The 24,671-nt window shown below is 54.7% G+C and overlaps 1 protein-coding gene across 2 annotated transcripts; it reads left to right on the forward strand.

The window, feature by feature from the left end:
- The first annotated feature begins 2 nt into the window (after positions 1-2).
- WNT5A (Wnt family member 5A) lies at positions 3-20,242 on the forward strand. Of its 2 annotated transcripts, none has more exons than XM_045289938.1 (5): positions 3-74; positions 5,750-5,883; positions 7,137-7,387; positions 12,585-12,877; positions 16,973-20,242. In XM_045289938.1, the coding sequence occupies exons 1-5, from the start codon at positions 69-71 to the stop codon at positions 17,429-17,431; spliced, it is 1,143 nt and encodes a 380-aa protein (XP_045145873.1). In that variant the 5' UTR covers positions 3-68; the 3' UTR covers positions 17,432-20,242. The 2 variants fall into 2 exon arrangements, with proteins under 2 accessions (XP_045145873.1, XP_045145875.1); XM_045289940.1 differs by lacking the exon at positions 3-74 and adding an exon at positions 5,478-5,564.
- The last annotated feature ends 4,429 nt before the right edge of the window (positions 20,243-24,671 follow it).

Consider the following 24,671-nt stretch of genomic DNA (forward strand, 5'->3'; position numbering starts at 1 on the left):
TCCACTTGGATTCCTCGGCTACCCTCGCCCGGGTGGCGACTTCCCCCCCGCGCCCCCTCCCCTTCGCCATGAAGGTAGGTGTTCAGTGCGCCGCTCCTACTCTACACGATTTTATTTCCTATACTTTCCCCCCTCCTTTGGGAAGTTAGTGAAATTCCTCACCTCTTCCTAGCCCTCCATTTCTCCGACCGCCTTGCAAGACTGGAACTCCCGCGTCGCTGGCAAGCACCCCTATTCTTTGCCTTCCACCCTGCGCGCACTGCCTGTGTCGGAGGACATCTCTTCCTGTCCCACCAACCAACCGTTCTGCAAACCTTTCCAACTGTGAAGAAAATCGTCCTGAGAAAAACTGGGGAAGAGCGATAGCGGGGGAGGGAGAACAACTGAGAACTTTGAATGCAATTTACTATGTATATTTCAGTAACAGGATCATGATTCAATTCAACAAATATTTGCCAAGCGTCCAACGCACGGGCACAGAGAGGGTGTGTGGCCCCGGCTTGGAAAGGGGAAGGGAACCCTAGCAGCCAGACTAGCGCCCAGCTCCCTGGAGCAGGACCCACCTCCATTCAAACGCAGGCCGCTCCGTAAGGTTGGTCGCGGCCCGGGCTGCAGGCGCGCCGCGGGACCCTGCGCCTTTAAGAGTGCCTGGCCAAGGGCCAGCGCGCACCCGGCGCGGGGAGCTGGGTCGTGTTATTAGCATTATTAGCCGCCACCGGGTGAGTCCGGCCCTCGGCCGCAGTGGCGGGGGTTGCAGGCGGCGGACCGGCTCTGATCTAGGCTGCCCAGCGGGCGGGCGAGCGCACCCGGGCCCCCTGCGAGGCGTCTGCCTTGTTCCTTGGAGACTTTTGGGGCCTCGGCGTGGAGAGAGCGAGTAGGGGGCAGTTTGTGAACCCGTGTTTGTTTTAATTGTCAGTTGTGTGTTAAAGCCGAGTCACATACTCCGAAGGTCACCGAGAGTTCACTTTTTCCGAAAAGTTAACCTTTCTTCCTGCAGTGGAACTTACTGTTTTCCAAACACATTTTCTTCTTTTTCTTCTTCTTCTCTTCTCCTCTCTCTTTCCTCCACGCCTTGATTTCCATTTCCATTTTTTCTTCGCTGGCCTTCTTTTCCTTTTCTAGAGAATTCTTAGGGCTGGGCAGGATGTTTCTTAAAAGCAAACAAACATCCTTAACTCTGGAAGGAAAATAAATAAAGGTAAAACAACAAAATAAAAAGACCTGAAAACCCCGCTGTGCAGTTTTCCAGCCCCCCGACCAGGGCCTCTTGGCTCCTTTTTGCTCTGTCTTTAAATGGACATCTTGCCTTTTGGAACTTGCTGCTGCTGCTGCTGCGTGGGATCGCACCTCTGGGGCCAGCGCCTTGCCTGCCCCCTGCCCACACTCACACTCACTGCTGAGCTGGCCAGAAACAGAGCTTTGGGCTGCCAGGCGTCCTTGGCCAGTTTCTAGGGAGCTTTGCTGAGAAGGAGCTAGGAAGAGGGGCAGTTGGGTGTGTAGTGTGCCCCTGTACGTGGACCCCTGCCATGAGGGGGAGGGGTATATAGGACCAGCTTTTCTGGGATTCTGGGCAAAGGAGCGTTTTAGGCCCACCCCTTTTCCCTCCAAAGGAAGATCCTCCCCAAATCGGCCCTGGACATCCATTGCCTTTCCCCATCCTTTTCTACCAGTGCACCCCGGTGCACAAGGGGTTAGCCCAGCTCAGGATGCCTTTCTTCCCTGCGGTGCGGTGCCGGCCGCCCTCTGTTGGACGCCAGGAGGTAGGACACCTCCGAGTCGCTCTTCCTTGGGGAGGCAGGCAGCTGCCCGCTACTCCCTCCCACCTCTGGCTTCCTCCTTCACTCCTAGCCACCAGGCCCATTCACCCTGCTGAGCCCTGGGCAGCCCTGTGAGGACCAGCTGCACCATAGGGAAGGGGCCATGAGTGTGACCCCACAAATTGTGTTCGGGTGGCCGGTGTCCACACGGAGGGTTGGTAGCTCCTCCTTGTTTAGGAATATCTCTCCAGGAGGACTCCAGTTTTTCTTTCTTCTCTCCACCCCCTCCCACCTTCAAACATTGCTTTCTTTCTCTCTCTCTCTCTCTCTCTCCTCTCTGCCAGAGTTACCACTATTGAAACAATGTTGCAGTTCCAGTAGTCTTTCGTACTCAGCCCGCAACTCTGAGCAGAGTGGAGCCTGCTGGACAGTCTGGGAGGCTGTGTGAGGAGGTTGAAGTGGTAGGGGCAGGGGGGCTGTGCTATGGGGCCTGAAGAGCCTGGTCTAGAAACGGAGGGCAACTAGGCCTTTCTTCCCTGCGACTTCTTGTTGCTAAGTCTGCCTGGACCTGTGTCCAGGGCACTGGAGAGTGCCCACTTGCCTTGGCACTGATTTGAGCTTCTCCTGCTTTTTCTCTTACTCCCCCCCCCCCCAACTGCACTGTTTCTTAGACTGTGTCCTGATGCCCCTGGCTCTGGTCCCTGCACAAGTTCCTGGGAACCCTGGCTCCTTTATCGTGGCTACCAGAGCTGACTTCCTGCTGGTCTAGCCCTAGTTGGGAGCATCCCTCAGCATCTCTCCTTTGGCCCCCATTCCGGACATCCCGAAATTGTAACTGTGGCAGAGGTTTGCGCCATGTTGCTCCAACACCTCCCCTGCTTCAGCGATAGAACAAAATTTCCTTTACACGTAAAGCAGGGATTGTTCCTGGAAGTTCCCATCCTGCTTTTTGCCCTGGAGCCCTGGCTCACTTCATGTCTCCTACCCAGTTGGCTACTCTCATCTCACTGGACTTCCCCAGACTTGGGAGGCAGCTGGCCGGGACTGCCTGGACTAAGGGTGGCTGTGGGATGGAGAGTCTTCGCCTGGCTTTTGCACCCTTTCTCTTTAGAGATTGCCTGCCTCCAAAGCCAAGGATGCAAGGGTGTTCTCCCACCCCGCCCCCCAGTTTGTGCTCCTGTGCATTCTCTCTGCCTCCCTTCCCCACTGCCAGGAATATCTTCAGTGGGTTACAGAATAGGGAGCCCTGTGGCGGATTGCCTTGGGCCAGAAACAAGGTTTGTAAATGCCCCTACTGCCAACCACCCAGCCACTGTGGTGTTTGAGCCTGATACCACCTTCCCCATCTTAAAGTAGAAGAAACACGTGCCTCTTCCTGGCCCCCAAAGCATTAGAAACCACGTAGCTGTTTCTCGGGGAAAACTCAGCCTGCACCCAGAGCTTTTGCTTTCCAGGGTGGGACTGTATGAAATGAAACCTCTCCGGAGCTGCTTTCAGATCGGATCAGAGCTTTTGGGAAATGCGCAGAATTGTTTTCTCTGACTGAGTCGTTATTTGTTACCTATTGGGTTGCCGCCTTGGGTTCATGGAGTTTTTTGAATTTACAGTGCCTTTGGAAGGGGAGGGGGCAGGGGGGAGTTATTGCGCGGGAGATTGTAGCAGGAAGGTGGCCAAGGGCCTTCCGGGCAAGCGCTCAGGATTCAGGGTAGGTGCTTACTTATGATGCTTGCCCCTGCGCCATCTCCTTTGGCGTACCCTGGTGGCTTCCTGGTCTGGAGCAGGGGTGACCCAAGTCACAGACACCGGATGGCGATTCGCCCACTTGGCTCTGCTCAGAGGGCGTCAGGCCAGGAGTAGGTCCGGTTAGTGTGGCCTCGCCTCTAACAAAGAGATCTGCTGTAATCCGCAGAATCTGTTATCAATTTCTTCACTACCCGCACCCCGCCCCGCACGCACGCCCGCCTGTCGGAGAGCTGGGAAAGTGCGCGCGGCCCGCCGTGATCCAGCCGGGGGACTTGAGCACGGTGGAGCAAGTGTGCACTCGTGTGAGTGCCCGTGAGTGTGTCCGAGGGTGCGCCAGCCAGTCCAGGCGGCGCGGCCACCTTCTGGGAGAGTCGACTTAGCCATCCGGGTCTCGGAGAGAGACAGACCTGGCGGCCCACCCCCTCCCGGGAAGGAAACTTGACACTTTGGGCGGGGGTGGGGAGGGAGACCGTGCCTGCCCTCTCCTAAGCTAGGGAAACCTCAGATTTCTGCTCTCCAAGATGAGCCCCTCTCGGTGCTTTGCTGTGGGGAGGACGGGGCGGTGGACAGCAAGCCCTGGTGAGCAGGGGCTGGGGACCACAGAAGCAGTGCTTCTCCCGAAGCCCCAAGGTGCCGCTGTGCGCCCCCAGCCCCTTCCTGCTTCTGCGGCCACTGCGCGCAGGTTCAGGCAGGGCCCTTCCGCTGGTAGCCAGGAGGAGGCTTGCCTTTCCTTTCCCTAGGAAGGGGCTCCCTCCTGGGCTGCGGGCGACGCATCCCGGGCAGCAGGGTTACACTGATCGGAGACGTAAAAAGCAACGTTTGGAAACCCGCTCCTCCCACTGGCGTCCCCTGCTGCCTAGCTCCACCGGTGGCCTACAGGTGGAGAAGTCACCAGTGCGGAGGAGCCACGGCGAAAGCTTTCAAGGCCACCTCCTGGCCCCAAAATTCTTCGTGATGGGCACCCTGGACTTCAGGGGCGCAGCCGCGGCAGGAGGGCCCTAGGGCCGGACTAACGCCAAAGGGGGTTGGCCAGCACCAGTCTGGGCCGCGCCCTGCATCCCGACCCTTCCGGACAGGACAGACCAACTCGGGTCTGCCCTGGGCTGGAGAAGCCTGGATGGAGGGGGAAGGTGGCCGTTTCCCAAGCCAGTTTCACCATGATTGCCAAGTAGCCTCCGCCAGTACCCCCAGACTAAGGCCAGGGAAGTTGGAGTCTGTCCTAAGCAGGACTTAGGCTCCCCGGGCAGCCTTTTGGAAAGGAGGGCAAGTGAAAAAGCAAGCTTTGCGAAATGCATGTTGGTTTGGGCAGGGGGAGCCGACCCTGTCAGAGAACTGCAGGACCCAGTCCCGCTTTGCTTCTCAGGGGCGCCAGCCCTTCTTAGAGTATACACCCCACCCAAGACCTCGGGGAGGAGAGGGAGGGGGCACTGCTTTCCTCTCTTTTGTTAGGAGAGGCAGTGCCTCTCCTCTGCGCCCCCTGCGCGGCTCGCCCTCTCCTCCTCCCCGCCCCACTCTGGCTGGAGCGCGTCCTGAAGGAAGCCTGGCCTGCCTTTCCCATCTGGAAGTGGCTTCCCCAAATCGGCCCGTAAACTGATTATGAAACATACGATGTTAATTCGGAGCTGCATTTCCCAGCTGGGCTCTCTAGCTCTCGCCGGTCCCCGGGGCCTCGCCCCCCACCCCCTGCCCTGCCCTCCCGCGTCCTGCCCCCACCCCCACCAGCGCTGGCCACCCCGCCTCCTCCGCAGCCGCCGGGCGGGCGGGCGGGCGCGCGCTGCACTCGCCGTCCTTCCGCTGCGCTCCCCTCGCCCATGGAATTCATCCCCGCTCCACTTGTTGCGCGGCCCAGGTCGGGGAGAGGATGAGGGTGGCGGCGGGTTCCGAGTGAATTCCCGCGGAGGGACCAAGTCCCACGCGACCTAGAGGGGAGCGAGGGGTGCGGGACGCCGGCGAGCAGGAAGGAGGCAGCGCCTGGCACCGGGGCTCTGACTCAACAGCATTGAGACATGTTTCTAATCGCTGGCGTGCCCTGCGCTCAAGATCCCAGCGAAATCAGATTTCCTGGTGAGGTTGCGTGGGTGGGTTAATTTGGAAAAAGAGACTGCCTATATCTTGCCATCAGAAACCTCACGGAGGAGAAGCGCAGTCAATCGACAGTAAACTTAGAGACCCGGATGCTCCCGTTGTCTAAACTTGTATCCTTGACAATTATCTGAGAGGCACTAAACCTCTCCTTTTTCCCTCTGCAGACGTCCGTTGGAACATTAAGCCCCGGAGTTGCTTTGGGCACTGCTGGCCGTGCAATGCCTTCCAGGTTCTTTCTCATGGCTCTGGCGGCCCTCCTCTCGGTCGCCCAGGTGGTCGTAGAGGCCAGCTCCTGGTGGTAAGTTTTCTGTGTGCCTGAAGCTGTTTGGGGGTGTTCTGTGTATTGAGATTTGTGTGTGAGATACTGCAACGTTTCAAGCAGAAGAGAGGAATTCGGGGTGCGTTTGTCATGCGCGGGCACACACATACATGTTATTTCTAAATGTGCATATTCAAATATATATGACAGATGTATATATGAGTTTTCTTTTAATTTCCTCTTATTGTAATGCTTACCTTCTGCTCCACAGGGAATTGGAACCTAAAAAAATCTAGGCCCCTGTCGGATGTGTGCTTGTAGCACATCAGATAATAAAGGGGGAGCAAGTGCACGTCCCGAATCTTTGTAAACCTATCTATAAAATTTATTTTTGCCACCTCTGGCCAGTAAAAGTGAGTTTCAGCTTTTATTTTCTGCCACTTGAGGTTATTAATCTACTGAAGTAGGCAGAGTTCTAGGGAACAACCAAGCTCCAAGTGGGGAAGTATTTGGACTTGAAAGCTGATCAAAGGAAGGTTAAGTTGAAGTAGTCGAATGCCCCTAAAGGAGAGTTTCTCTTTGCTGTGGGCTTTCTCGCGGGACTGTACTATATCCGGAGGATTGTTTTTGACGGCGTTCTGGATATTTCTGCCCTGTAAACGCACAGCGTTTTCCCCCTGACTGTCAACATTCCTTCTGTTCCCTGGCTCCCTTGTTTGGGGTCCTTGAGGATCACACAAGGAGCCCTTTTAAAAGGCCCTGGAACTTGTGCTGCCTTTTCTTCCTTCTATATGTCCTTGCTCCCCGCTCCCCTACCCCCACCCCCAGGTCTTCCATCAGTCAGAGGTAACTGCTCTCTTCCACCCATGTCTGATTGTGTCTAGTGTGGGCAGTTGTGTGTCTTCGACTGGTGCAGACCTTCCACTTTGTGGGACAGCGCGAGTCACTAATGCCAGAGGCCCATCCCTGGAACTAACATTTGCCCCTTTTTTCTGAGTGAGTTTCGGAAATGTGGGTTTAGGTCCATGGTAACAGGGGCAAGGAAGCCCCAACCAAGGGGCCAGCTGGCAGGAGGGATGGGGGCCCCCCTCCCCCGCTGCACAGCGCCTCAGTTTGGAGTTCAGACAGAGGCGTTTCACAAAGCCCTCCTCAGACTTTGTCGTGAGGACAAGCGGAGTTGAAAAGCATCTGTGTGCTCTTGGCGGCGGCCGTAAGCTGCTGCAAACATGCCTGCTGGCCGAGCTCAGAGGCCCATGCGAATCTCCCGTGTGCATCTTCCTGCCCTGTTTCAGGTCGCTAGGTATGAATAACCCTGTTCAGATGTCAGAAGTATATATCATAGGAGCGCAGCCTCTCTGCAGCCAACTGGCAGGACTGTCTCAAGGACAGAAGAAATTGTGCCACTTGTACCAGGACCACATGCAGTACATCGGAGAAGGCGCCAAGACGGGCATCAAAGAATGCCAGTATCAATTCCGACACCGGAGATGGAACTGCAGCACGGTGGATAACACCTCTGTCTTTGGCAGGGTCATGCAGATAGGTAGGAAACCGTTTCATGTCAAAATATGTACGTGGATATATACGTGTGTGTATGTGCACACATAGATGCATGCGTGTGTGTATACATGCATGTGTATGCACAAACACACTTTTGTCCTAGAAAATTCTCTAGTGCTTGCCCATATCCTTGATTTTGTGGTAATGGATTTGGAGATTTTTGTCATGATGACTATTGGTTTTAATTCTGATTCCCTCCCTTGATGATAAATTTTGGCATTTCTTAACCTAAAAAAAGAGAAGCTGGATCCCAGACACTTAGTGCTCAGATTTTTTTGTGAAAAAAAGTTTTGTTGCAAACAGAAGCAGAACATTCCTTTTGGCATCTCAGAAGTAGCCGAGTCATTTATACTCTTACACTTGAAACCCTTTTGGCCTCGCTGACGTTTCTTAACTTAAGCCATCATTCAAATATCCAAAACAGCTAAAAATCGCCATCTCTCAGATTGCTGAGCATGTCGGAAGTGAAGGAGGTTTTAACGTACCTATTATAGACGTTTCAGGATATATACGTTAAAAGCTTTTATTTTAATTCCAGAAGGAATCTTAATTAGAAGTTATCCCATTTACATGTCTGATTTGGCCAATTGATAACCAGTCCAGAAGGGAGGGATGTCAACCTAGAAATTTACTTTTTAAAGGTGTTGTTAAAGATAACACACTTCAACTCTTAATTTTTAGATATGCTATTTGTTTCAGAGGGATGATAGTACTAAAACAGGGCTATAAGGAACAATTTTGAAAAATTAGGTTGCCTCTGGTTTGGCTTAACCTTAGAGGATGCAATACTGTTTGATAGATGTGGCCAAGAGAGAGAGAGAGAGAGTTGAGAGAGAGAGAGTGTGTGTGTGTATGTGTGTGTGTGTGTGCACGGTGTTTTCTAGTGTGAATATTTCAGGTCTCTTTACTTTTGTGCATACAAGCCCTTATAATGAATGTGACTTCTAAAATAGCCAGCAGTTTTATCAAAGCAATGAACTGTTTATCATGACCACAAATAAGAAGTTGGCTGAGTATCCATCACGGATGGCTAAAATGCTTTTTCACAAAACCTGAAAAGTGCATTCATTGAGAACAAAAAAGAGTTGTCATTGGCTGCCTGAGCCAGGCAGCTTCATAAACTAAAATAATACAGCCAAGAAGCTGTTTCTCGAATTGAATGGCCAAGTGGGCTGTAGCCTCGGCCTGTGAGGTTTCCTAGCGCTTTGTCCTTTCTGTTAATGATTAAAATGTGCTAATGTAGGTGCTGGGATCCGAATCCAGAAGTTCAGCTGCAGAAACACAAGTTTTCCTTGAATGTGGACCCCCTTAGCTGGTTACCTGGAGGTGGGGTGGAGATGCCTTTCTCCTGTATTTGCACGTGGTGAGCGAGTGTAGCTACCACCGGTTTTGTTTGTTTGTTTGTTTGCTTGTGTTGCTAGGTCAGAATGGCCAGGTGTCCCTTTTCCTCCCTTCAAGGGTCCCCTGGCTAGTGCGCGTCCCCTCCACTTGGACACGTTTCCTGTGTATGGGTGTGCGTTAGCAAAACCCATGCACCTCGGATGGTGACCAGCCGTTGGAAATGCTTTCTGTGCTCTCCGTCACTGGAGCCCAGCTTGGAGTTAAGATCTTCTTCTGGTCTTCTGTCTGCGGCCAAAGTGTTCAGAATAAGACTCTCATTTGCTAAGTGAAATTGAGGTCTGCCGGGGATGTACTTAAAATGCGGTCCAAGATTCAAAGAGCCTCCTTGCTCGGGGAACAGGCAGAACCCTGGGTGTCAAGGCCCACATTTAATCATCCTGCCCAAGCCCACTGGCTGGCCGGCCCTCGCCCCTCAGTGTTATAGTGCTGTCTGCGTTCCGGGGATGGGGGTGGGAGTGCTGCCTCCTGATGGTCCTGTCACCACGTCAGCTGATGTTTCGTTTCGGGAAGATGAGAGTGCGTGCAGCATCTGCCTCGGCCCTTCCACGGCAGACCTTTGCTGCCGGTTACCTGCTTGTGGGGCGGGGCGGGCTGGGGCACCACTGGGGCCTTCTCTCTCTGACTGATTTTAAATAAGCGATGGGGAGAAGAAAACCCAGAAGAGATCTTTATGAAAGAGGACCACGTTCCCAATCTCAGTAAAGCAGTGGTTCTCAACCTGTGGGTCGCAACCCCTTTGGGGGTCGACCGTCCCTTTCACAGGGGTTTCCCGATTGATTACTGTAGCAAAATGGCAGTTATGCAGTAGTAATGAGAATAATGTTATGATTGGGGGCCGCCACCCCATGAGGAACTGTGTTAAAAGGTCGCGGCATGAGCAAGGTTGAGAACCACTGTCGTAGAAGGAACGTTCCCTTCATGTTCACGGTCCCTTTTATGGGATGGACGTGTGTCTGAGGAGAATGAGCAAAGGGAAAATTTAAAGCCCTGAGATGCTGGAAGGTATATATGGGCCCACCCCCAAGGCTCTGGATACACCAGGGCCGTGGGGAATAATTAATTCTGTGCAAATCTGACTTGACCCAGGAACCTGGTGGATAGCCCCCCCCCCCCAGCGCTCCTCTGGTCCCTTTTCTAAGGTGCCCCCTGCCTGGAAGGAGGCAGGGCACACAATTGCTGCTGCTGCCCCTGCTCAGGCTCCATTCGGGAAGCTTGCTCATTTTTCATCCTGTTCCCCTCTCCTCCCGGCTTTTGTCCTGCCTCTTCTTTGTCTGAAAGGGGTAGCAAGAGAGGGTCCTTCTGGAAGGGGTGTGAGCACCCAAGTCCACAACCGGGTCACAGAAGGAAGCCTCACTTCACGGCATGAGCCGTCTTCCGTCCACGGTGACTCTGGATCTGGGCTGTTCTTCCCCAAGTACTTTTCAAAGGGCTATTTCCCCTGTCAGCACCGGGGAGTCCAGATAGTTTGTCTTCTGAAAGGTGTGGGGTGTGGGTTGGAAAGGAAGGAAATGTTCAAGATAGATTTGTTACAAAGCAGCCTGATTGTGTTTTTATATCAAAGCCCCTGTCTGCTCTGTGGATCCTCCACGGAGAAGGACTGGTTCTCCTCCTTCCTCCTGGGTTCGCTATCTCTGCTCATCCCCCAGCTGTAACCTCACCCACCTGCAGGACTCCCCCCAGGGACACAGCACTTACTGTTTTATCAGTGTTAATCCTCAAATAACTCCCAAGAATCTGTCTGCTCTCCTAGCTTCCCTCCACCCCCCTACCCCCCCACCCCCCGCCTGACCTTCTGGGCCTCTCTCCTGCAAGCTGAGGTAGACTCGGCGCCACACAGGGGCTCTGGGGGCCTCTTGCCAGCCACCAGCACACTCTTCAAGTTCGCCCTGTTCAGAAGGGCAGAGGGTGGACCTGCGGTTCATAGGAGCTGTGGCCTTCAGGGGCTGTTGCTTACCAGTGGCTGTGGATGGAGAGCTGGGCTCGGAGTCCAGAGAACCCTCCTGCAGGATCTGGACGTGGCACTGTCACGCTCTGGGCTGGGCTGAGTCTGCCAGCTCTGGGTGTGCTCACCCCTCTCCCTCCAAACACAATTGTCCCCAAGCTCTTGGCCCAAGTGTAGGAGGGAGAGATTCTGATGCAGGGAGTTCAGTGCTGGAAGGGGGCTTCTCCTCTCAGACATCCAGGTCAAGTCCCTTGTCTTCCAGAAGTGAGACCCCTGCACCCCACTGCCCCCTCCAGGCCCAACTTTGCCTAACCAGGCACGAATCCCGGCTGTCTCATTGTGCAACGTCCTCTTTTGATTGAGGTGCCCCCGTGACCTGTGGGAATGCCCAGGTTCACTCTACTGGCTGCCGACTCACAGCGACCCCCTCCAGCTTTCCAAGACGGTAGCTATTGATGGGAGTAGAAAGGCTAGTCTTTCTCACAGAACCAGCTGGTGGTTTAGAACTGCCGACCATGCAGATCACAGCCCGACATGTGTATTTGCCTCCATTTCCCCCTCCTTGCCAAAAGGCTCCTCTGTCTGCTTTCGAGAGAAAGAGATGCTTCACGAGTTCTAGGGAAGGAGAAAACTTGTTTTTCCCTTCTCCTCCCCCAGATTGTCTGCCCCCACCCCCCACCCCTTGCTGTCTTTCTAACAGTTGAGGCAGAGGCTCGGGGTTGGAGGGCTGTGGAAGTGGTGTGGAAGAGCATCAGGCTACTTACAAAGCAGACATCCTTGACTGAAAGGTGATCACACCAATCAATTTGGATTTGAGAAGAGGCAGGTGCCAGTTCTAATGCTCCGGGATCCGGTGTCGAAGGGGCCCATGGCACAGAAAGCTTTATTCTGCAAATACGACTCTGGTGGCACTGGACCGAGGAGGAGGAGGGGCCACAGGCCCCAAGAGGCTGACAGGAGGACGGCTGCAGGGGCCAGTCGTGGGGAGAAGCAGGAGCCTGGGAGTTTCCACTCCTGTAAAGAGTCAAAGCCTCAGAAACCAGCGCACCGGGCAGTTGTGCGCGGCCCGCTGGGTCATTACGAGTCGGAGTTGACTCGATGGCAGTGAGTTTGTTTGGGGGCTTTGGAAAGCTTCCAGGGTCCTGACCGCCACCGCACCTGCGGTCCTTATCCTCTGTGGGAAACAATACTGACGTGAACCCAAGCGTACGGGGATTCACCCAGTCCCAAGGTCTCCCGGAAGAGCCTCCAGTGGAGAATTTGAGGGTGGCGGAGGAACTGGAGGGCACTGTTAGAAGCCGGTCCTGGGCCCTGATGTGTCCGCACGAAGATCATTGCTAGTCTTTCCTGTGCTGGTGCTGTGCTGCTGGCGTGGTGGTGATGTGTGGGGGGCTGCGATTCGCATGGTCAGCAGTTTGAAACCACCAGCAGCTCCTGGGCAGAAAGGGCTTTCTATCCCCTTTAGCAGTCACCGTTCCACACACCTGCAGGGGGTGCTGAGTCCGCGTGTACCCCATGCGTTTGGAGTTGGCCCTGTTTTATGTGCTTCTCTCTGCTTCTTGTCAAGAGGGGCCCAAGGCCTGGGGGATGGGGGAGGGTCCTTGATTCCCCCAGGGGCATCTTGGGGGTACCTTAACGTTGGGGGATTTCGTTGCCCCAGAGGACAGCAGCAGGGAATGGAGTACCTCCTGGCCTAACCTCTGCCCCTGCCGTCCCCCACCCCCATGGGCTGCAGTGACAGGAGGGTCCAGAGGCGTGTGCCCTGGTCCATCCTGCAGGGCCCATGACTGCTGGGTGGGCCAGGCCCCGATGACCAGACCTGCCTCCTTGTTTGCAGGCAGCAGAGAGACGGCCTTCACCTACGCTGTGAGCGCTGCAGGGGTGGTGAACGCCATGAGCCGAGCCTGCCGCGAGGGCGAGCTGTCCACCTGTGGCTGCAGCCGGGCTGCGCGCCCCAAGGACCTGCCCAGGGATTGGCTGTGGGGGGGCTGCGGCGACAACATTGACTATGGCTACCGCTTCGCCAAGGAGTTCGTGGACGCGCGGGAGAGGGAGCGCATCCACGCCAAGGGGTCCTATGAGAGTGCCCGAATCCTCATGAACTTGCACAACAACGAGGCGGGCCGCCGGGTGAGTGCCTGCACCCCTGGGTGTCCCCACCCCCCCTCCCCCTCCTGCTTTGTCTCATGGTCTGTGTGTCCCACCCTGCCTCACATCCCTCTCTTTCTCTGCCCTCTGCCCTTTCTCCTAGGGTGTGTGTGTGTGTGTGTGTGTGCACGTGTATGTCTGTCTGTCTATCTCTTAACGTCTCTTTCCTCACATAGGCCCACCCACCCACTGGCCTCTCCTCAGATGGACCACGCCCAGGAGAGGCTGGGGGAGGGGATCCTCTCACTTTTGACACCCCCCCCCCCCCCCCCCCCCACAGGGCCCCCCCCCCGGGGGGGGCCCCCCCCCCTTTCCCCCCCCCCCCCCCCCCCCGCCCCCATACCGAGTCACCCGTGGGTGGCAATGACCAGTCAGCCAGACACTGAATTGCTGCTGGAGTTGTCCCCAGTCTGGGATTGGACTCACCCCTCCGAGAGAGGACGCTGTTTATCCCAGGAGGACCCCTGCTCCCTGACCTTCCCTGTTCCAGCCCCCTTGTCCTCTGGTCACAAGATCACTGGCCAGAGTTGCTCCGGGCTTGTTTGTCAAAGAACGTTTCTAGGAAAAAAGCCCAGTATGGTTAGCAGTATGGAATGTTACGGACCTCGATGCTCAGACTCCCTCTGGGGGCGGGGGAGAAGAGCTCAGAGGTGCACAGCGGGAAGGTCTTGGATGCACCCCCTCCCCCGCAGGCCTCCCCATTCCTGCTGCCCCATGGGAGTGGAATGCACAGCCTGCCCTGCCCGGAGACACATGGGCGTTATGACGGCCTTACAGTGAACGGGCAAGGCTTGCCTTCACATGGGTAGCACCAAGCACCAGTGCTGTGATTTTTTCACGACACCCACAGCCCGCTGTGGGGGCCAGCAACTTCCTGGTGGAAGACCTGATCTTCCATATTGCGGGGATGAGGAAAAGAAAGGTAATCGCAGAGGGGGGCTGGAAGGAGCCCTAAAACATTCTGTCCCCTTGCCCTTACTGTAGAGACTGGGAACCTGAGGCCCAGACCCACATGCCCCTCTGTCCCTGTGCCTTGCTCTACAATTGGGAAACTGAGGCCCAGAGACCCACACCAGTGCCATGGAAGAAAACTAGATTTTGATACAAGCCCAAGCTGCTTTAAAAATGTGTTTTTAAACTATCGTTCTTAAGCCAGTTTGTCACAGGGAGGTAGGCGCTGAGGAGAGGGTAGGGGTGGGGCGATAAGGCTTTATTTGGCTTCGTGGAAATCGAGCTCTGTCCCCTTTTCGTCTTGAGCCTCAGTTCCTGCATCCGTGTCAATGGCCCAGACAGATGCTCAAGGGGACCAAGTGATTGTGGGGACCAAGTGAAATCACATCTTAGGCCGAACCCTACGAAGTTGTCAACATTGGACGTTTTGGTTTTTTTACTGATATAATGAGAATTTCGTAGTCCCATCCAAGGCTAGCCGGGAGGTTAGTGTGAGCCAGTAGTGAGTGCTTCTTCTCAACCTGGCTGTTAGATGTTTGGGGGCGGTGGGGGGTAGGGGGGGCGTGCTGGTTTTCGGGATCAAATCATTGTTCATCTTGCCACCTTAGTCATCTGCCAACCTAGAGGGAGCACGGCCTCACTTTTCCCCCCACCCCACTCCCCAATAGCTGCAGGTGGCTAGAACCGTCCACTGCTGCTCAGTGTGAGGCTGCCCGCTGTCTGCTGTCTGCCCTTACAACTGCTTGGGCCCTCTGCAGAGGCGCATTGTTCTTTGTGCAGAAGACGTGCCCATCACCAGGGACCAGAAGGGACTCAGGGCAGAGAGGGACTGACTTCCTACCCGACCCACCCGGTCACTCTGGGACCTCTCTCCCATAGAGACACAATTGCATGCTTGGCCACCAAGGCTGGAAGGGTCCAGGGACTTCCTCATGGCACTAGGGGATTTGGGATTAGGGACAGCATCTTGGCCACTGTGATTTTATCCAGTGTCCGCAGTTAAGTAGACAGACAACAAAGTATGGATAGCCCTTCAGTGAGCTGAGCTCAGAGCCTGGGCGGGGGGATTTCCCCCTTTAGGATCCTGGGAGCTGAAGCTGGTGAAGAGAGGGCACAGTCCCACAGAGCCAGGAAATCACATTAGACTCTCCGCAGGACATCTGCTTTGTTTTCCTTGAGGGAGAGCAAAGGTTTAAATCCATTTGCAAAACCCTCCCTCAGACAGAGGAGTCCAGGGAACTCACTCTGCCTCAGTGTACACTTGGGCCCCTTTCTTAAGGGAGCCCCTGTGAATCCCGGGTGGAAATGTCCCTGGAACTCAGCCTGGCCTCCAGGTCCCTGACGGCAGGTCAGCACCATACCAACTCCAAGATCATGAGCGAGAGCAGCTGTGGGCAGCCAGAGCTGTCAGTGGGCAGCGTAGGACCGCTAGGCATGGTGCTCTGGGACTGGCCCCAGGAGTGCTGCTCCTGGGAGACCTGGGGTGGCCAGGCAGGGGCCTTGTGTGAGGATGCCATGCCCCGGTCATTCTGGGAGAGGTGAAAACTCAAACCAAATGTATTCCGACTCATAGCCCCCCTGTGGGGTAGCATAGACGTGCTCCCTGGGGTTTCCGTAGCTGTAACCCTTAGCATATCCCAGGGCCTCATCTTTCCCCCACAGAGCAGCCAGTGGGTTTCAACCACTGACCATTACCCACTGGGCTCCTTTGGGGACAGCAGGTGAGATCTGTTACTTGCCTGCTCCTTCCAGGTGTTGTCCAGGCCACTTGCCTCATCCTTCTACCCTTAGAACAAGGCTGGGGGCTGGTACCACCCCGGTCCCTCCAAAGACAGAAGACAGGTTCAGAGAGAGGTGGATGAAGCCAGTTGCCTGAATGCAGGGTCAGAATCATGACTAGAACCCAGGCATCTGCTTCCAGGGTGGGGCACTATTCAGGGAAACTAAAGTGAGACCAAATCAGCAGGCATCCCCCACCCCACCCCACACACACCTTATTCTAGCCCCCCTGACCTGTGCAGGCTTCTCTGTATCTCTGTCACCGTTATAGTCCAGCTGGGAGACCGTCCGTGACTGCAAGGGTTCAGGCAGTAAAGGCCTGTGACAGACAGTCCTTGGCGTACAGCAGTGGTACCCATAGCAGGGAGAGATTGGAACCCAGCGCCCACCTGTGCTTCAGCTCCTCTCTGCCTGCCAGGCAGCAGCTCAGTGTCCTTGGGAAAGGCCGTCGGAACTCTGACTCCCTGCCCTCCAGTCGATTCCAGCTCACAGCGACCTACTAGGGGTCTGACTTTTAAAGACCTCATGGGAGGAGACAGCCTCATCCCTCTTCTGTGTAGGTGCTCAGCGTACAGCCCACGGCACCCCTACTTCCCCGAGGTTCGGCAAGTCACTCGTGAGTGACTGCCCTCCCTGGTCCTTGTTCTTCTGCTCTGTGAAGTGGACACGAGGAAAGATAGCCCCTCCCTTCCAGGCTGGTTGTAGGAGTGAATCCCGAGACAGCCCGAGAGACGTGAGCGGTCTCTGGAGCGAGGGTTCCCGACCTACCATGCGCTGCTCACGGTTTCTTTGCCAGAAAGAAGCAACGGGGACTTTTCCCTCTTCTTCCTGTTCCCACTCCGGACGTGTGCAGTCGTTTCCAATTCTTGCCCTTTTGCAAGCCAAACTCGGCGGCCAGTCTGGCCCCGTGGGAGCTGAGCACCTCCTTTGTCCACATTTTGAGAAGACAGCCCAGGCCTCCTGGGGGTGGAGACCCAGGAAGTGCTCCCTGTGATCTTTACCAAATCCCAGGGCCACATCCCTCCCTCCCTCTCCTCCCTCCCTCGTGCAGTCCCAGATGCACTCGGCTGCTGACTTCACTGGGGGTACCTCAGAAGAAAGGCCTGGCAGTCTGCCGTCAATCAGTGGATGGCTACAGGGCTGCTCTGAGGAGCCCAGTGCTCCTCTGACCCACGCAGGTTGCAGTGAGCTGGCCTCCACTCGATGTGCTCTGCTGCACTGGCAATTCAGCCAGTGACCCCTGGGCCCCTGTGGAAGGTCAGGGAGGAGAGCTTCCTTGCCTGCCCCCCCCCATGCAAATGCCTCCCTTGGGGATCTCTGTGATGACCATCCCCTGTCTCCCTGCAGACGGTGTACAACCTGGCCGACGTGGCCTGTAAGTGCCACGGAGTGTCCGGCTCCTGCAGCCTCAAGACGTGCTGGCTGCAGCTGGCAGACTTCCGCAAGGTGGGCGACGCCCTGAAGGAGAAGTTCGACAGCGCGGCGGCCATGCGGCTCAGCAGCCGGGGCAAGCTGGTGCAGGCGAACAGCCGCTTCAACTCGCCCACCACGCAGGACCTGGTCTACATCGACCCCAGCCCCGACTACTGTGTGCGCAACGAGAGCACGGGCTCCCTGGGCACGCAGGGCCGCCTCTGCAACAAGACCTCCGAGGGCATGGACGGCTGCGAGCTCATGTGCTGCGGCCGCGGCTACGACCAGTTCAAGACCGTGCAGACCGAACGCTGCCACTGCAAGTTCCACTGGTGCTGCTACGTCAAGTGTAAGAAGTGCACGGAGATTGTGGACCAGTTCGTGTGCAAGTAGTGGGCGCCCACCGGCCCCACGCCCAAGACCCACTTATTTATAGAAAGTACAGGGATTCTGGGTGGTGTTCTTTTTGATATTCTGTTTCCACACCCCCCCCCTACAACTGAAACCCCTCTACCCCTCCTCCCCTTTTCTCTGCCCCTTCTGTTCCTCTCGAAGAACTCTGTACTTTATTATTAATATTATAATTATTATTTGGCAATATTGTGGGGGTAGGGAAGCCAGAAGAAGTATTTATTGTGTCGATCTTTTAAAAGGTAATGCAAAACCAATTTGGATGGCATCGGAGCAGGGGAATCGCACGCACAGTCTGTGCACCGCGCAGGGCTTATGGGGCGCATCCAGACGGTACAGGAAGCCCGGGGACTGGTGTGGATCGGTAGGAAGAGGCTGGACCGCAGGGGACAGATCCACGCTCGGTTCAGCCTCGGCGACCCCAAGGAACGGTGGATGCCCTGCGGAATGTACAAGGTCCCTCTGGGGTCTTGAGAAATAGCAGCAAGAAAATGAGAGAGCTTCCCAAGGGGGCCTGCCTGCCTGCCTGCTTTTTTTGTGTTTTTCAAATGGTGGTTTAAAATGTTAAGAGTAAGAATCTCATCGTCCTGGGCGAGGGCCGGGGAGCTGTCGTACATTCCCACCCTTCAGCAAAACGATGATCCTGCTCTGATAGACAGGGAAACTTGGACAGTAGAGAGAAACAACCCCAGAAATTAAAAAAAAATTTTTTTTAAGAGGAAAGGGAGCAAGCAACAAACCTTCCAATATCTCTGTTACGACAGCGACTTAAACCGTGTCAGGAACCCTAACCCTTCCTGTTGGAGAAGAACCCTCCCCCCCCAAGGATTCTTGGTGCTAGACTTCATGTGGGGGAGAGGCGTCGGCTTGGTTATATGAGAAAACATCCTGTAATGTCAACAGGATGCTTGGTTAATACATGATAATACTGTAGTGAAAAGGACCCCGATTCTATTCACAGTTCCGCAGCCCGGGCACCCAGCGACTGACAAGCCACACAGCTCATTACTGCCCGGAGCAGAAGAGCTGGCTGACAAAGAAGTTCCGTTAGATCCGCTCTCTGCCCTTGACCCGCAAGCCTCCTCTGACTCCTCCTGGCTGGGCTGCGGGCCCCAGTTCCAAAGGGCAGCTCTCCACGGGCCCCTCCAGGGAGGAGAAATGAAAGCTTAGGAGTCCACTTGGGAAATAGTTCACTTCTTTGGGGGGTGGGGGGGTCCCCTAACACTTCTTGTTTGAGGATCAGTCCTTTTCTATTTTATTGTACCTCCAGGACGAGTGGGGTTCAGAGATGTGTAGCAGCCCCTCACACCTTGTTCCTGTGTTTAGACTATCCACTTGAGCTTTTCCTAGCGTACTGCAGGTGTACCCCAAACTGTTCCTAGTGTACCGCAGGTGTCCCCTAAACTTCCTAGTGTACTGCAGGTATACCGCAAACTGTTCCTAGTAACTGCAGGTGTACCCCAAACTGTTCCTAGTGTACCTGAGCAGTTACATTTATAAGGAGGGGAAATGTGGTCTAAAGGTGCCTGATATCTCAGTCTTTTGTACATAGCACATATATATAATATACATATATAAATATAAATATAATTCTATCTCCGTGCGTCCAGTGACTCACAGTTTACTCTGGGGTTCTCTCTCTGTCTGGGATGCCCTGGCCCCTTCTTGCAATCCAGGTGGGATCTTTGCTGCCAGTGTTCCTGGTCTTTGCCTGTCAGTTGGGAGTCTGATGCCTCCCTCGTCCCTGTCTTGAGCACCAAGGAGCAGCCCAATTTGGGGGAGGCATCTTGAAGGTGTGGCTCTGAAAGGCATGTTAGTTTGAAGATGTGTTTGGTCTTCCCTGTGCCCCCCCGCCCCCCACAACTTCCTACTGACCCCCTGTTATTCAGCCTCTGTGTCTATATACTTTCCAGAGAGGGCATTACTGGTTCGTCAGAGACGTGGAAACTAAGACTGATTCAAAACTCAGAAGCATCGCTAATGTGTTTTTTTGTTTTTCTGTGGTTCCTTCAGCACAGGGGACAACGGTGGCGCAGTGGTGAAGTGCTGGCCTGCCGCCCAGGGGTAGGCAGTTCAAACCCACCCGCTGCTCTGTGGGAGACAGGTGTGGCAGTCTGCTTCCACGGAGGTCACTGCTGCACTCCATGGGGCAGTTCCGCTCTGTCCTGGAGGGTGGTGGGGTCAGGGTTGACACCACAGCAGTGGGTGCAGGCGGCTCATTAAAGTGACAGCTAGTTATTTGGGTTTCATTTTTTTCGGTTTGTTTAAAGCAGGGACACCTGTTTACCACAGTGGCCATCGTGTGTCCTGATGTGTGCCTTCTGACCTTGGAAAGGTGCCCATCGGTGGCGCCCAGCCCCCTCAGCCGCTCTTAACTTATTGCACAAGGCTACCCCGCCCCCGCCCCCGTTGCAGGGAGTCGCAAAAGATCTTGAAATTAAAAAGCACTAACCAGCTTCAAGCGTCACTTTTTTGGTTTTTATTCTACAAAAACCAGGAAGAGGTGGTTTTAGTTTGCTAAGTGAGATTTTGTTTCTTTTGAGTAATTCCTGTTGATGAAGAGAGCTGAGTTTAACAACCTTAGCTTTTAAGAGATACTATTTAATGTAAAATAGTCTACTTGCCATTCAGATATGATGTATAGCCTCTGTGGCCTTTATGCTGTACTTTTAATGTACATATTTCTGTCCTGTGTGATGTGTACATTCCACTGTTGTTTTTTTAAAAACACACATTGAAAGGCTTCTGCCTCATGGAAGATAGAATATAAAATAAAATGTTCCTTGTCTCTTGGTAAGTGGCTTCTTCATTGTCCTTCAGAGAATTCACGTGGAGATTTTTGGAGGCATCATGAGGGACAGTTTGGGGGGTGGGTCACGCCGAAGTGACAGGAGGAGTGGCACGTTGTTACCAATAACTCAGCTGCATTTGGAAGCTTCAGAGGATTTCTGTATGTAACGGAATTAAAGATCTCGCTCTTCCCACATGTGCTCCCACCCCCACCCCCCCTTAAAGAAATTGAGCAGATGGTTTAAAGCTGGTTATGGGATGGCTCGAATTCTTTCAGCATTATGCATGTCACTAATTGTTTTAGAGCGTGCTGCTGCTGTAACAGCCTGGAGAGGAACCGAAAAGGCCCAGGTTTTTACCCCTGACCAGACTTTGAGTTGTTTTTTGTTTTATTTTTAAAAAACTGCTGTCTTTGTACTGCACTGCCGCAACCCCTGCCCCTCTCGGCTTGAGTTTTCCCGGGAGTGTGTGCGGGGTCCCCAGCCCCTTTGAAAGCAGCTGCGTGGAAGACAAGCCTCGGTCCACAGAGAGGGAGCCTCGTTGGAAACAGAAGGTTTGCTGTGCTCAGTGCCTTGACTAGGAAAATATACCCCCAGGTCTGGCCGCAGCGCCCAGGTAGATCCGGGAACCCCGTTTTCACTGTTCTTTACGGATAACCTTGTAACATTGGAACCTTTGAAGGGTGCCAAGAATGCGTTATTCCACCAAAAAGCAGACCAACATATAGAGTGTTTAAAATAGCATTTCTGGGCAAATGCAAACCCTTGTGGTTCTGGGGCTCACATCTGTTTCAGTTTTTCCTCAGTTGTATATTGACCAGCATTCTTTACGGCAAAAACATGCTCCCTGGAGGAGTGGCGGCATTCCCCCTTCTCCTCCAGGTGGGTTTTCAGGAAAATCAACCAACAGTGCATAAGTAGGTCCACATGGTCCTTGTGGCTCCAGAACAGGAGAGACCAGTTTGAGACCAGCGTTACCTGTTCAGCCCTTTGAGTTTTTGATCGCCTCAGACTGGCACTCTGTGGGGTTGGGCGCACCCCTAGCCCCTCGCCCTTTACGAGTTTGCCGATAGCAGTCGACTGCTGGTGTTTGCAAACCCCAGTTCAAGCAACTGGGCTCGTCGAGCCTAGGGTGGGATTTTAGGCGCTCGATCTGGCTTCACGCAGCTGCCCTACCTAGGACTGAGCGAGGCGCTGGCTGCCCGGTCGTTTGGGGCCTCGGTGGCAGTCGCTGTGTCCAGCCACCTTGTGGAAGGTCTTCCTCCTTTGTGGACGCTGCTTTCCTGAGCAAATGCCCTTCTCCAGGGCCTGGTCGGTCCGCACCCCACGTCCAAGTGTCCCCTTCCTCACGGGCAGGAAGCATTCTGGCTATATTTCCTGCAGTCTGTGGGGTATTCGATTTCTATCACCAAGACCCACTCTGCAGCCTTTCTGAAGGACCGTGTTATAAGAATTCTAAAAAAGAGACTGGCTGGGATTGGCTGACCTTAAGTGATTATTAACCACAACAGTCCCCAAGGACTGAGTGGTCTGTACATAAATAGAGAAATCAACAGGGAAAAAATAGCTGTAACTTGAAGGATATAAAAACCACGCACCAAGGCATAGGTCTAAAATACTGCATTGTCACTGTAAAAAATGAATATTTATATCGAATGCTTGTTTTCTTCTCACTGGAATGGGTGAAACAAAACTAGAGGGCACGTTTAGGAGGTAAGACTAGCTTTGTAGGAAACTGTAAGGAGCGTTAAGAAGGGGAGCGTCGCAAAGGCATCCTGGGCCCCACCTGTTCCCGTGGACTGGCATCTGGATCAGATGAGTGCTTGAGGCTTTCCTTTCGTGAGAGATCTTGTGAGCCAACTTCAAAGAGTGGCTGTAGAGTGATTAAACGGTGGTTCCCTATTCTTTCTTTAACTGTGTCTATTTGAATCTAGACAACTGAATAAAGATGCTGTCTTTAGAATTTTTTAAAAGGAGGGAGCAGAAGAAAACTGCATTTTAGACCATTTTTATCCACAATGTACAGCTTGAAGGGCTAGGAATGAGAGAAAGATTATTTATTTTTTGTTCGTATCTTGTACTTTTCTATTAAAATTGTTTTTATGAAACCTGGCGCAGTGACGTGTGTGTTTAGCGGAGGCTGGGTGCTACTCGCAGCCTGAGGCCCCCCGTGAGCATGGAGCACGGTGATGGCCGAGACACCTGCAGGAGAAGAGCTCACCTTGCAGGCACCTGGTTGGGGCCAGTCTTGGGGATCAGCCTTGCACGTGACTGATGGTTTTGCTGGGGCTCTCGCTGACCTCTTCCTGCCTTGGCTTCTGCGATGCATGCGTGAATGTGACCTTTGTTCCTTGGCGTTCCTGCAGCCCCTTTGTGACTGCTGACTGCTGGTGAGCTGGAGTCACTGTGGCCCCAGTGTGGGCAGTGCCTCCCTCCCCCGTGGGCTGCAGCAGCCAGCAGGGTTCTTAAACAGTGGTTCTTCTTCCTGATCTCTCTTCCGTCTGGAAACTGCTGAGCCTTCTCCACCATAGAGGACCCGGTGGGCTGACAGGTGGCCCATCCAGCAGGATGGCGGCCGCCACAGCATGGCGCACTGACAGACCAGTGTGTGGTGGGGACTTCAGGTGGCAGGAGCTCAGGGAGATGGGGTTACCGTGGAAGCCCGGGGCACTGGCACGGGAAGGAAGATGCCATGAGGGACTTGAGGAGAAGGTTGAGATCCAAGACAGAGCATCCCCTGGACCCTCCGCCTTGCTGCGGCTGCCAGTCGGCTCTGTGGATCAGGACTGCTTGGCCTCAGCGCTGTGGACGTTTGAGCTGAGAAAGTCCAGGGTGTGAGGCTGTCCTTTGCACGGAAGGGTGTTTGCATTCCTGGCCTCCACCCACTAGATGCCAGTAGCAGCCCCCATTTGTGAAACCCGAAGTAAACAGTGCCCTCCAAGGAGCAAACTCCACCCACCCGACCTCCCCCCCAGTTGAGAAGTACCTGGTCAGGTGGCCTGACAGATCTGCTGAGCACCTGGGCAATGCAAGCTGACCACAGAGGTGCCTGTCCCTGGTCTCCGCTGACTAGTTAGTGAGAGGAGCCCCTCGCTGAGTTTCTCGGTGTGGAGTGAGGCAGGCAGTGGCTTCACGTCTAAGAACAGGCTCGGGCCGGATCTCCTGGGTGCCAATCCAGATACTTGGCGCTCACTCTGTCAATGTGGGAAAATGGCCTAACCTCTCTGTGTCCCTGATCCAGGCCTCCTCAAACTATGGCCCACTGAGGACATTTATCCGGCCCACCAGGTGTTTTTGCCCCGTTTGTTTTTTCCTTCAAAATAAGATATGTGCAGTGTGCATGAGAATTTGTTCATAGTTTTTTTGAACTATAGTCCGGCCCTCCAACGAGTCTGAGGGGCAGTGAACTGGCCCCCTCTTTAAAAAGCGTGAGGACCCTGCGGCCTGATCCCTGATGTCGGCCCGGGGGAGGGAGTGTGAGCACCAACCTCAGGGTGGTTGTGGGATGAAATCAGCTCTCGTAGGCAGAGTGCTTGCAGCTGGTTCGACTCTGTGGGAAGAGCTTGATCAATCTCAGCTAGTGCTGTGCGTCAGGAGCCCCTGGTGGTGCACCGGTTCCGCGTTGGGCTACAAGACCAGCAGTTTCAATCCACCAGCCGCCCTGAGAGAGGAGAAAGACTTGGTCTCAGAGACCCCCAGACCCGCTCTGCCGTGCCCTGTCGAGTGGGGTCGTGAATCAGAGCTGACTTGGTGGCGTGAGCCTGGTGTGTTTGGTTTGGGTGTCGTCAAAGGAAAGGGGCGCATGAGGGAGAACCCTGAGAACTGCCGGAGCCCTGCATCCAGGATGTGGGTCTCAGACCGACACGGTTTGAAAATGCTCCAACTTGGTTGCCCACATTTTGGAAGATGGCACTTTCGCCTTACCAGGTAGATCTCTGGCTTCTCTGAGAAGGAAGAGCAGGCGTCCTGGGTCCCGGATTCCACGGGGCCTGGACCAGCGGCCTCTGCCCCTGGCACATGGGGTAGGCGTGGGGGTCCTCTGTCCCTGTGGGAGCAGCACTCTCGGAGTGGGCCGACTTGGCCGCCATCTGACTCGGAGCAGGCCACCAGCCTTGAACCTTCAAGGTTGCTGCTGGGCATCTACCACCAGGGCTCCGTCCGTGGGCAGCGACGGCTGCTCTGTGCTGTCAAGTCAGTGCCGACCCAGAGGCCTCTGCAGGACCAAGTCCTAGTCCAGCTTACACCACCAGGTCTTCTCTCTCGGGGGTTGGGTCCTTGTGCCCCTGGCAACACAGGGGCACCTGCAGACAGGACTTCAAAGACAAGGTGGAACCCCACTCTCGGAGCCCATGCTGACTCCTCGCCAGCCCCCGGGGGTCTCCGGGCCTGTGCCTGTTGATGGCAGTAGAGAGCCCGGTCTTTCTCCAGAGGAG

Source organism: Echinops telfairi, unplaced genomic scaffold, assembly GCF_000313985.2.
Source record: "Echinops telfairi isolate 266 unplaced genomic scaffold, ASM31398v2 ScPeMD7_31;HRSCAF=116, whole genome shotgun sequence".
NCBI classification, from domain to species: Eukaryota; Metazoa; Chordata; class Mammalia; order Afrosoricida; family Tenrecidae; genus Echinops; species Echinops telfairi.

Excerpts from the sequence above, each read along its gene's own strand:
- WNT5A (XM_045289938.1), top strand. Across the intron at positions 5,884-7,136 it reads GTAGAGGCCAGCTCCTGGTG|GTCGCTAGGTATGAATAACC; the intron begins GTAAGTTTTCTG and ends GCCCTGTTTCAG. Across the intron at positions 7,388-12,584 it reads TGGCAGGGTCATGCAGATAG|GCAGCAGAGAGACGGCCTTC; the intron begins GTAGGAAACCGT and ends CCTTGTTTGCAG.